At 39.3% G+C, this 12,174-nt stretch overlaps 1 protein-coding gene across 1 annotated transcript in view; it reads right to left on the reverse strand.

Annotated features, from left to right (window-relative positions):
* Positions 1-653, reverse strand: part of hoxa2b (homeobox A2b) — a 1,446-nt gene extending 793 nt beyond the window's left edge. The window contains exons 1-2 of the mRNA XM_061914718.1: positions 224-653; position 1 (exon numbers count right to left, since the gene is read on the reverse strand). The exon at position 1 is cut by the window's left edge and continues 793 nt beyond it. Of these exons, the coding sequence (XP_061770702.1) occupies position 1; positions 224-491 (269 nt within the window). The 5' untranslated portion in view covers positions 492-653. The remainder of the gene's footprint in view (positions 2-223) is intronic.
* Between the last annotated feature and the right edge of the window lie 11,521 nt (positions 654-12,174).

Here is a 12,174-nt window from a genome sequence, read left to right on the forward strand (position 1 = left end):
GCTATCGGGAGACAAAGAAGCGGAAATACGCGGCAGGAAGAAGGGGAGATTTATGAGCGGAATTTATGCCAGATGCTCAATCCATCACTGTTGTCAGACATTAAAAGGATTTAGATCTAAATCCAAAGCGTGCCAAAGGAGGCGCCGCGCATGCATGCTGCAGATAACATCATGAAAGTTATGATCAACATGGAAGTTATAAACATCAATCATGCAGTCTTGCCTTGCAGCGGCGGGGAGGCTGCACCCTTCATCCACGGGTGCTCCCGGGCGGGGGACGACGCTGCGCCGTGCGCCGGGCTGACGCAGCCCCTCTCCGGCAGCCGCGGCTCGGAGCGACCGTGGAGGTCAGCGGCCGGAGGAGAAGGAGGAGGACTGGGCGGTGAGCTCTTGACGGAAGCGCCCCGGAACGCGTGGAGGGATGTCAGGCACTCGGCGAGCGACGGGCGGCTGTTGATAAAACCATTTTCGAGGCCAAATTCGTAATTCATCTCGTCCTCGTTAGTCTCGGATAAGCTGCTTTTAGGAGGATAGGCATTTAAAGTTGAAATAATTGGAGTGCTAAAGTGGATATGGTCGCTAGGGGACCTGTAAGCCTGCAGGAGCTGTTGCTTTCAGGAGCGACATTAGAGCTGGAGGGTGCCGCTCGTCACATGATCGCATCTGCCCAATGACAGGTTGGCCGTTTTATCAAAATGGACACTGTCCCCCTCCCCTCCCTACTTGTTATTGATAAAGTCTCAAGTTGTTGACACGTGATCCCTTCAAATAATTTTTGCTCAAAAACACGTCTCCAGACTAACTTGTGATGAGGCGTGGTGTGCTCTGGATCATAAACTGTTGAAGAAAACAAAACTGGGGAGGGGGTGTCAAACTCATTTTAGATCGGGGGCCACTTGGAGAAAAATCTACTACCAAGTGGGCCGGACTGGTAAAATCACGGCACAATAACTTAGAAATAAAGACAAATTCAAATAGTTTTCTTTGTTTAAAAATAAAACAAGCACATTCTGAAAATGTATAAATCATATTATATATACCGTATTTCCTTGAATTGCCGCAGGGTATATAGTATGTGCCTGCCTTGATTTACTGCCGAGTCAAACTCGCTTCCCAAAATAATTAGCGCATGCTTAGTATTACCGCCTGGTCAAACTCGTGACGTCACGAGTGACACTTCCCCTGTCATCATTTTCATAATGGAGGAGGCTGATTTCAATACCGGTAATTTGAAATCGCATAAAGGGAAGAAAATTAAGAGCTCTTCAGTAGGACTTAAGGTCCAAGCTTACATAACACTCAAATTTTTACTGCATACCTTTGGTAAGTGCCGGAGTGAGAAGAGGTTTTAAAATAATTAGCGCATGCTTACTTTTACCGCATACCTTTGGTAAGCGCAAGAGTGAGAAGAGGTTTTAAATTAATTAGCGCCCCGGCGGCAATTCAAGGAAATACGGTATATATATTTTTTTTACTCTTACATGTTGCCGTTAATAGTATCCTATCTTTATTTGGCGTTATTTATACTTTCTGAATAAATTATGTGATAATGTTCATCAGTCAACTCATTGGTGTTCCTTTTTTTTAATCTATCAAGATAAAAAAATAATATCAAAATCAAATTACACGATGTTATTTGTGTGGTTTGCTCATTTTCCTTGACTGGTGCACCAACATCTTGTTTGTTTTTTCTACATATGTATAGTATCATCCACAAAGACAAAAATAATTACTATTGCTACATCTGGTGGACACATTTAGAACATCTGTTTCTTTCAATAAAAAAATGTTGGCAAATTTTTATACTTAGCAAACTCATCCTGCAGGCTGGATTAAAGTGATTCGCCCCACGGGCCGTACCTTTGACACCCCTGCTAAATGGTGGTGTGCTTTGGACAATAGACAGACATTAAAATATATTCAAGTCCATCCATCCATTTTCTAGCGCTTATTCCCTTCGGGGTCGCTAGATCCTATCTCAGTTACAATCGGCGGAAGCCGGGGTAGACCCTGGACAAACCGCTATTGGCATAAATGCCGATTTGTGTGCATTCATAACCTTGTAGAGCTTCAGGCTGCACCAGGCATGTGCATGGACTGTCATCTGTCCATAGTATCCCTCCCCAAAGACAAGCACACATGCACACACACGCACACTCACACGTACGCACGCACACACACACAGACACAGAGCATGTATTTCTTACCTCCTTGAGACCTCAGAAAAATGTCCAACTCTTTAGGACTACTCTTTGGATATATTTTAGAGATGCGCGGTTTGTGGTCTCATCCGCGGATAAACCGTGTGTCGGGCGGTTGACATGACGAAAAAATAGATTTTAATTAGATTCGGGCTGGTGGCGGTTGAACCATCCGGAAATATTTGATATGCATGGGTCTGTGATCGGTATCCTTTGCCATTCAAAGTGCCATTTAAGACCCGTGTCATAAAGCGAAGAAGACAATTAAAGACGCTATTATTATCCTGACTGACTGCCGGTAGTCACCCAATTAATAAGTATTAGGGCGTGCTATGAAGCCATTGGCTTTGTCGCCTACTACAACATGTACGATCTGCTTGTCAGTCCAGCATCATGATGTGTGCGGCATCCGCAGCAACATGCACACGACTGCAAGGCATACTGGGTGATACAGAGTACACTAATGGTTGTGATATAAACAATTTTAACACTCTTAGTAATATGCGCCACACTGTGAAGCCACACCAATTAAGAACGACAAACACATTTCGAGAGAACATCCTCACAGTAACACAACATAAACGCAACACAACAAATACCCATAATCCTTTGTATTCATGACACTTCCTGACTTTTATACACCCCGCTAGCAGCGTCGGTAAGGTGTGCGGGGGTGTAAAATATATTCAGGAAGTGTCACGGATACAAAGGATTATGGATATTTGTTGTGTTGCGTTTATGTTGTGTTACTGTGAGGATGTTCTCCCGAAATGTGTTTGTCAATCTTGTTGGGTGTGGCTTCACAGTGTGGCGCATATTAGTAAGTGTTAAAGTTGTTTATATCACAACCATCAGTGTACTCTGTATCACCCAGTATGCCTTTCAATCTTGAACGTGTAAATGCGGAAGCTGCACACAACATGTTGCCGGTCCAACAATCGGTTCGTACATGTTGTAGAATGTGTCCAAGGCAATTGCTTCACAGCTCGCCCATATACTTGTCATCAGGATGAATGCTATTGGATTATCGCGGGAACGTTGGCGGCTCCAATTGTCTTCATTACTCTCTGAAATAGATTTAAATAGCTCTGTGAGTGGTAAGGGCCTAGCAATATTAATAATGTGTTTATTCTGCGTAGTGCACTTAAAATAATTATGACCATATCTAGGAATTGATATGATGGGAATTTCCCGATTGTTTGCTTGGTGCTCTGATAAACTGAACGCATCATATACATGGTACTATATTGTGATGTTATGAGCCAGGGAAATAAAGAACTACCCTACCCAGCATGCAACAGAAGTGACGAGCATGCGCGGTAGCCCGGTATTGGTTGTGCCGCCATGACGGCATCTTGTATGTTGTGATATGCACGCTCTGAAAGCAAACGTTAAGAACTCAGCCAACACGCCTCGTCTGCATTATTCATAAATAGAAAGACAACACATATAGTCCGCTGCTTCACAGGCCGCTGGATGTAGCCGGCAAAGTATTCCCATGCTAGCTAGCCGGTCTAGCAAGCACGCATCATTCAGTCCAAAACGGCCCGATCCATCCACATTCAGCATTGTCTGGCGGTCGTAAGTGATCTGTGACCACGCTGTAAGCCAGCCATGAAATTTGAATAATTGTCCGGTATTTTTGCCAAATGTTCCATCTTTACCAAGAGCCCCTCGACGACGAAGCCAATCCGGGCGAAGCCGTCTTGTTAAGAAAAGGCGTTAACAAAATAAAAGCATGTAAACAACATACGCAAATGTGCGATAAAATAATTTTCGGCGTTAATAGATTGATGAGTTAACTCGTAATTAACGCATTAATTTGCCCACTCCTAATATATATATATATATATATATACACATGTCGTAATCTTATGAGAAAAAAAGAACATTTTGAGAACAAAGTCAACATTATGATACTAAAATTGTAGTTTTGTGAAAGAAAAATGTATCCTATAAACTTATAAGTCATGTTATTAAATTACAATTTTAATGTATGTTGTATGTGGGGGGGAAAACACTATCGTGAGACAAAAAAATAATGTAATTATAGAAGTAAATTGTAGTTTTATTAAAAAAAGATTACAGTGTGACAAAAAAGTCGTGTTGTCAGAGTAAAATTGTGGTGAACTGAATTTTTCATGTTTTTCTGTGTTGGTTTGCACGTCATGTGACGCTGGTCAATCTTGCACACCTGAAGTTGATTAAGGTGGCCTATTTAGTCCGGGTGCTGACGGCCTGTCAGTGCCGGAACTTTGTGTCCACTGCAAGTTTCACTCGCATGTGTTTTGGCCTCCTTCACACTCGCAGTCTTTCTAGTCTGTCTTGTGCACCTCACAGGTTTGCCTATTTATATCCTAGCCTTGTCTAGCGCCTTTAGTTAGCATTTTGTTTCTTTGTTTTACTTCGTTTTTGAAGTAAATTATCCTAGCTTCGTCTAGCGTCCTTATTTTTGTACTTTGTACTCCTGTTTGGTATTTTTCCCAGCCTGTATTGTTCCTAGCTTTGTCTAGCACTTTCTGTTCTATTTTTGGTTGTTTGATACAGTTATTCTTCATGGTGTGTTTTTGTATTTCCACCATTGTCTTTTGTTTTGGCTACGTTCCACTTCCACCAAAATAAAGGAAGAACTTAACTATAACCAAACTACGTCTCTGCATCCTTGGGATCCACTCTCCAATTTTGTAACAAAACTCTTATTTTATGCAAAAAAGACATGTAATTTAAAAACTGTGACAATCCATCCATCTATTTTCTACCGCTTGTCCCTTTCGGAGACGCGGGGGTAGCTGGAGCACTCGGGCGGATGGGGCGATAATCCCTGGACAAGTCGCTACCTCATTGGAGGGTCAACACAGATAGACAGACAACATTCACACTCACATTCACACACTAGAGGCCATTTAGATTTGCCTGTCAGCCTATCCCCCAGGTGCATGTCTTTGGAGGTGGGAGGAAGCCGGAGTACTCTAGGGGAACCCACGCATGTCAAAAAAGTCATTTTGGCAAAATACAATATTGGGACTTTAGGTTGGAAGAGGGGTTAGTGCGTCTGCCTCACAATACGAAGGTCTTGCAGTCCTGGGTTCAATCCCAGGCTCGGGATCTTTCTGTGTGGAGTTTGCCTTTTCCCCCCGTGAATGCGTGGGTTCCCTCCGGGTACTCCGGCTTCCTCCCACTTCCAAAGACGTGCACCTGGGGATAGGTTGATTGGCAACACTAAAAATTGGCCCTAGTGTGTGAATGTGAGTGTGAATGTTGTCTGTCTATCTGTGTTGGCCCTGCGATGAGGTGGCGACTTGTCCAGAGTGTACGCCGCCTTCTGCCCGATTGTAGCTGAGATAGGCGCCAGCGCCCCCCGTGACCCCAAAAGGGAATAAGCGGTAGAAAATGGATGGATGGCTGGACAATCGTAAGTGTAGAACAACATAACCGTGCAACAAAAAATGGCTTTCTATTTTATTACAATTGTAATTGTAAGAGAAACAACATAAGTGGGCTAAGGTCAAACTTTGATTTTGTTTGTCTGGGCCCTGCGATGAGGTGGCGACTTGTCCAGGGTGTACCCCGCCTTCCGCCCGATTGTAGCTGAGATAGGCGCCAGCGCCCCCCGCGACCCCGAAAGGGAATAAGCGGTAGAAAATGGATGGATGGATGGATGGATGGTCTGGACCCCAGGATGGAGAGACAACAGGAGAAGTGCAGGTGAAATATATTTTATTGAAAAAAAAAAAAAATGTGCAGCAGGGAATTGCACAGGAGGCATACAGGGAAAGCTATGCAGCATGAAAGCAAACAAAGAAAATTATCCAGCCCAGTCTGGGGGAAGAGAAGAGAAATGGTGTTGACGAACAGGAAATGGAAAACAAAAATAAGAGTGCTGGACAGAAAATCAATACTGAAACTAAGGAAACTAATAGTAAAGTCTAAACTGTCTTTTGAGATCATGAAATAAAAGTCACGTTATGAAAGTAAAATCTTACATTAGGTAGAAAAAAATCAGATTTTTTTTGGAGAAATTTGGAAACGTGTTGCAAAAAAGTAATGTAAAAGTAAAATCTGAATTTTTAAACCATAATTTTATGGTAAAAATGTATGTACTTGTGGTAAGTTATGAGAGTGGTACAAAATACAGAAAAAACACACACTCTCTAAAAAAATTTATAAAACAAAAATAAAGAAGTTCACGGCAAAAAGTGTACTTAAAGAAAAAGCAAGAGTAAAATATACATTTTTATCACAGTAAAATCGCAATTGAATGAGGAAAATAGATAACTGTGAGGACAAAAAAACGTAAATTTTTTGGAGGAAAAAATATAATGTGAGGAAAAGGCAGCATTTTAGTTGCATGAGATAAAACAATCTAATAGTGTAAACTGTAAAAAAAAAATTCATTAATGCATAATGTTATTGGGAGGAAAAAAAGTAATGACATGGACATCAGCTTATGCTTACGCCCGTTTACAAATAAAGTTACGATTTTAGTACCTTATCATTTTCTACTGTGTTGGTAATTTTTTCCCAATGAGAATGATACTAATGTTCAAAAATGGATGGAATTTCATGTATTAGACATTGGAGTCCTTCTTTCTGGGTTGCACCATGCAATCACGTGACCAGTCCTCCCCCAACACACACACACACACACACACACACATTTCTAGCCTATATAAGCTAAAGAAAGGAAATAAATGCCCAATTGTTATTATTATTGAAACGACTACAGTGCCCATGTCTACTAATCTTCCACATTTTGTATCATTTTCGACATCACATTAAACCTGTCTGGTCTCTTTGTCTGCTGCAGTGAAGAGCGGTCGTATTCCTCATAGGTGATGTGTGTGTTATAGTGCAGGGTGAGGCAGAGGAAAGAGGAAAAGGAAGTGAGGGCTGTTTATTGCAGGGCTCTATAAACAAAGAAGCCTGCAGCCATCAGCCTGCATGTCATCAATCTTTCTGACAGCTCCTTGCCCTGCAAGAACACATTTAAAGCATCTAACACTTCTTTCCATCACAAGAATATGCAGCGAGAAAGAAGAGACCAGGACCATCCCTGCACTCACCCTGCAACATGTATACATATATATATATATATATATATATATATATATATATATATATATATATATATATGCATGATTTGATCATTAATGTGGCTTTTTTTTTTTAGATTAATCCTAATTATTTTTCTCCCTGCAAGAGGACTACAACAAGAAAGAAGATAGGAACAGACATGGATTACTTTTTAATCATTTCATTTTTAAGAATATTTAAGAATGGAGCAGCTTAATTTGTTGAGGTGAGTGGGTGTTGATTGGTATTCCCATTCTTTTTTTTGTTAACTTTTTGCTTACTTAATTTAAAAACATATTAATTACTACACACCCCAAGGGTTCCAGAATTAATTTATGTGTTTGGGAATTATATTTGTTTGAATTGTGGAATATAGATATTAAAATATGATATAATACATATTAAAATAAAATTGAAACATTATGGATTCAAATTAACTATTTAGTACTGTTAGAATCCAAATAACATTATTATTTTTTTAGCATGTGATTTTGTTTTAAACCATTTAAATAAACTGATGATGATGACATATTCATACAAATGCATTTGCTATAGTGCATCAACAAATACCAAGGAAGAAAAACTCATATTGTCCTCCTGGTGTTACATTTCATAAATGTTTGTTCGCTTAGCAGCCTTGATGACACTTTTCTCGTGGGTTCACAAACAACAGGAGACATTTGGGAAGCAAGAAAGCCAGGTGGATTATGTATGGAAATTTATGTATGTGCATATTTTGTCGTTTTGTATATGATCATGAGTGTAACAGTCAATAAACAATTGGTACAAGTTGATGAGAGTGTTTGATTTATCCAAAGTCTTGAGCTGTAGAACTCTTTATTGGAATTAAGAACAACTTTGAAAGTCTGACATCATTAAAGCTGTGAGTTGAAATAATGGAACGTGTGGGGTTTTTTTGCAGCTTAAATATCATATTTCACGTGATATTGTATATCCTACACATTGACTTGCAAATGTGTGTGTGTGTGTGTGCGTGTGTGTGTGTGTTAGAGAGAGAGAGAGAGAGAGAGAGAGAGAGAGAGATTCTGATGCCATGTGGTTTGTGGTTTGTTTTGATATAGTATTTAAACCGATGCTTTATTTTGAGAGCATGATTTGCATATATTATGGATGTCATGATAAGTGAACATATCTAATAGTATAACTAAAACTGGCCCTGCGATGAGGCGACGACTTGTCCAGGGTGTACCATGCCTTCCACCTGAATGCAGCTGAGATAGGCTCCAGCGACCTAGCGACCCCGAACTGGACAAGCGGTAAAAAATGGATGGATGGATAACTAAAACTGTTGACTATGAGCTAAAGGGAATAAAGACTATTTTCAAATAACACCAGAATACTCACCAATAAGCAGTTCAAAGTTGTAAATGTTTTAATTGTAAATTACAATGATTTTACGGTAATGTTCACAGTAATTTACTGTGAAATGCTGTGAAATGTCATTTTTATTGTAATTTGTTGAAAGGTTATGTTGAATTTTTATTATAGCATTTTACTGTTCAATTATGTAAAATCATGGTAAATTGTTATGGGCTAGTTTAACCTCCCATGCATATGGAAAATATTATCAAGTTATTTAAGTTGTTCTGATCTTGTGTTTTTAAGTCATGTGTTAACAAGCAAAGATGCCATGCAAGTGTAAAAAGAAGTTAACCATTATAAAAACAAATGATGTACAGTACAGGCCAGAAGTTTGGACACACCTTCTCATTCAATGCATTTTCTTTATTTTCATGACTATTTACATTGTAGATTGTCCCTGAAGGCATCAAAACCATGACTGAACCCATGTGGAGTTATGTCCATCCATCCATTTCCTACCGCTTGTCCCTTTTGGAGTTGCGGGGGATGTTGGGGCCTATCTCAGCGGCATTCGGGCGGAAGGCAGGGTACACCCTGGACAAGTCGCCACATCATCACAAGGCCGACACAGATAGACAGACAACATTCACACTCACAATATAGTGTTGTATTCTTGTTTCTTCTATAGCCACCCTTTGCTCTGATTACTTTTTCGCACACTCTTTGCATTCTTTCAATGAGCTTCAAGAGGTAGTCACCTGAAATGGTTTTCACTTCACAGGTGTCATAGTGTTGATGCCTTCAGTGACAATATACAATGTAAATAGAAAAACGCAATGAAATGAGAAGGCGTGTCCAAAGTTTTGGCCTGTACTGTAAGTATAATAATTTATACTGAGCAGCCAGGACAGAGATGTGTTTTCTTACCAGTTCCAATCCCAGTTTTATGGTTACCATCATTATTATTAGACACAAAAAAACTCAAAAAGAGCAAAATCATTTTAATCCTTGAATTGTTTGCGTCACATGAGAATTGTGAGAAATCATACACAATAGTATAGCGCATAAATGCACCATAACTTAGTTCAGGGGTCCCTAAACTTTTTGACTTGGGGGCCGCATTGGGTTGGCTGGGGGCCGGTATATATATATATATATATATATATATATATATATATATATATATATATATATATATATATATATATATATATATATATATATATATATATATATATGACTGAAAGAGTGTGCACTTGCTGCGTGCTCGCCCAACACCGAGGCGTGAGTACAATGATGTTACGTTATTGATGAGAAAATGCCTGCCTGAGCGGCTAGGAGACACCGAGAGTAACAAGGTGGTGGTAAATGGGTTAGAAAGGACAGATTTCAAAAATAATAATTAGAATTAGAATATTTTTTTTTTTAACTTGGGACTTCCCGCGGGCCGGATTTTGGACGCTGGCGGGCTGCATCCGGCCCGTGGGCCGTAGTTTGGGGACCCCTGACTTAGCACAATAACACGATCAATAAAAAAGTGTGGCATGTGATTGCATGTTGAAACAGTCATTCCCTCACAAGTTATATGTTACTGTCAGTACGTCTGCAGATTTAAAGGATATCTGGGAATGTGGAGAAAATAGGAGAGCTAACCAACCTGGAAAAATACTTTATAAATCCAGGATATAACCTTAATGATTTGGATGGGTTGAATCCAGAGTAGATATATGTGTTCCACACTTTATAGTCCTGCATGAACTTCTTCTGCAGAGTTCACTTCTCTCACTCCTGCTGACACCTGAAGTGATGAATTGGATGGAGGTGATGGAGGTCAACGTAAACAACTTTTGAAGTGACTTTAGTTTGTCTGCATAACTCGGCTTATCGGACACTGAACATGGTACTCAACAAGTTTCAGTCTACACCACAATTTGATGAAAAATGGAGAGCGTTATTTAAATGAAAATATAAGAAAAAGATGAGATTGTAAGAAAAAACATTTTGTTATAATATTGGACTTTTATAGAAAAACATTTAGCAGATGCAATACCCAAAAATAATGTAAAATCGTATTATTGTTATTTTTTTAAATTAAAAATATGTTTAATATTGCAAGAAAATGACTTGTTTTGATAGGAAAATTATCATTGTATTAGGAAAAAACTTAAGAGCAAAATTGTAATTTACGATAAAAATGAGTAGACCAAAACAGTAAATGATGAGGGAAAAAAAGTTTTTGGTTTTTTTAAATGCAAGAAAACAATAGGACAAGAGTTACAAGAGTACAATTGACGTTTTAGAAGAAAACAAATTGACATATTAAAATTGTGTTTTATCATATTGTTGCATGGGGGGAAAAAGTCTTGCTTTGACAGTAAATCCTAATTTCATCAAAAAAAATGTACCACTAAGACAAAAAATTAGTAAAATCATAATTCACGGGAAAGTTGTAGTAAATACGTTTTGAAATCACGGTACAAGACTGACAGGAGATTTTTTATAAGAAAACAATGTAACACTGCAACAACAACGACAACACAATTAGGTATGAGAAAGCAATTTCATCACAACCATAAAATGTAATAAAAAAAAAGCTAAAATGTTACGAGGAAAAAACAACAATACTGGAAAGAAAAGCATCATATAGACTTACAGTAAATGGTGATTTATGAGGGGGAAAAAACAATATATATAATAAAAATCTTTAACAGGCTACAATATGCATAAGCAAACTTTTTCTCATAATATAACGATTTTATTCACGCATTTTTTTTTATTATTTATTTTGTGTTATTTAGTAGCGTGCACGTGCGCATGAGTGTGTGCGTGTGCGGGTGATATTTGAAGAATTCAAGTTCATTACGTTGGCAGAGGGGTGAGTGCGTCTGCCTCACAATACGAAGGTCCTGAGTAGTCCTGGGTTCAATCCCAGGCCCGGGATCTTTCTGTGTGGAGTTTGCATGTCCTCCCCGTGACTGCGTGGATTCCCTCCGGCTTCCTCCCACCTTCCAAAGACATGCACCTGGGGATAAGTTGATTGGCAACACTAAATTGGCCCTAGTGTGTGAATGTGAGTGTGAATGTTGTCTGTCTATCTGTGTTGGCCCTGCGATGAGGTGGCGACTTGTCCAGGGTGTACCCCGCCTTCCGCCCGATTGTAGCTGAAATAGGCGCCAGCACCCCACCGCGACCCCGAAGGGAATAAGCGGTAAAAAATGGATCGATGGATGGAAGTTCATTACATGCAAGTGTAATGAGTGTAAGTGTAAAATAGAACGCTGATGTTGTGTTGGGGAATTCACTATTTCCTAATAATGTCGAAATCTTGTTTTTTGTGTATATCTTTTTAAGTTTTTTCGGGCACACAGTGAAACGTTATTTTGATATTAAAATTAGTTTAAAAAAAATATCTCGAGCAAGGCTTTAACAAAAGGTTCTTGATGTCCCTGAACGCACGAACCAGATAGCCTATAAGTGTTATGGAATCAGCTGAGTCACTGCTGCCACCTGCTGGCTATTTAAGCGCAGCGTAAAGCCACACAATATTACACAAAAAATATATATATATATTTTTTTG

The sequence above is a fragment of the Nerophis ophidion genome, linkage group LG11, assembly GCF_033978795.1.
Source record: "Nerophis ophidion isolate RoL-2023_Sa linkage group LG11, RoL_Noph_v1.0, whole genome shotgun sequence".
Lineage (NCBI taxonomy): Eukaryota > Metazoa > Chordata > Actinopteri > Syngnathiformes > Syngnathidae > Nerophis > Nerophis ophidion.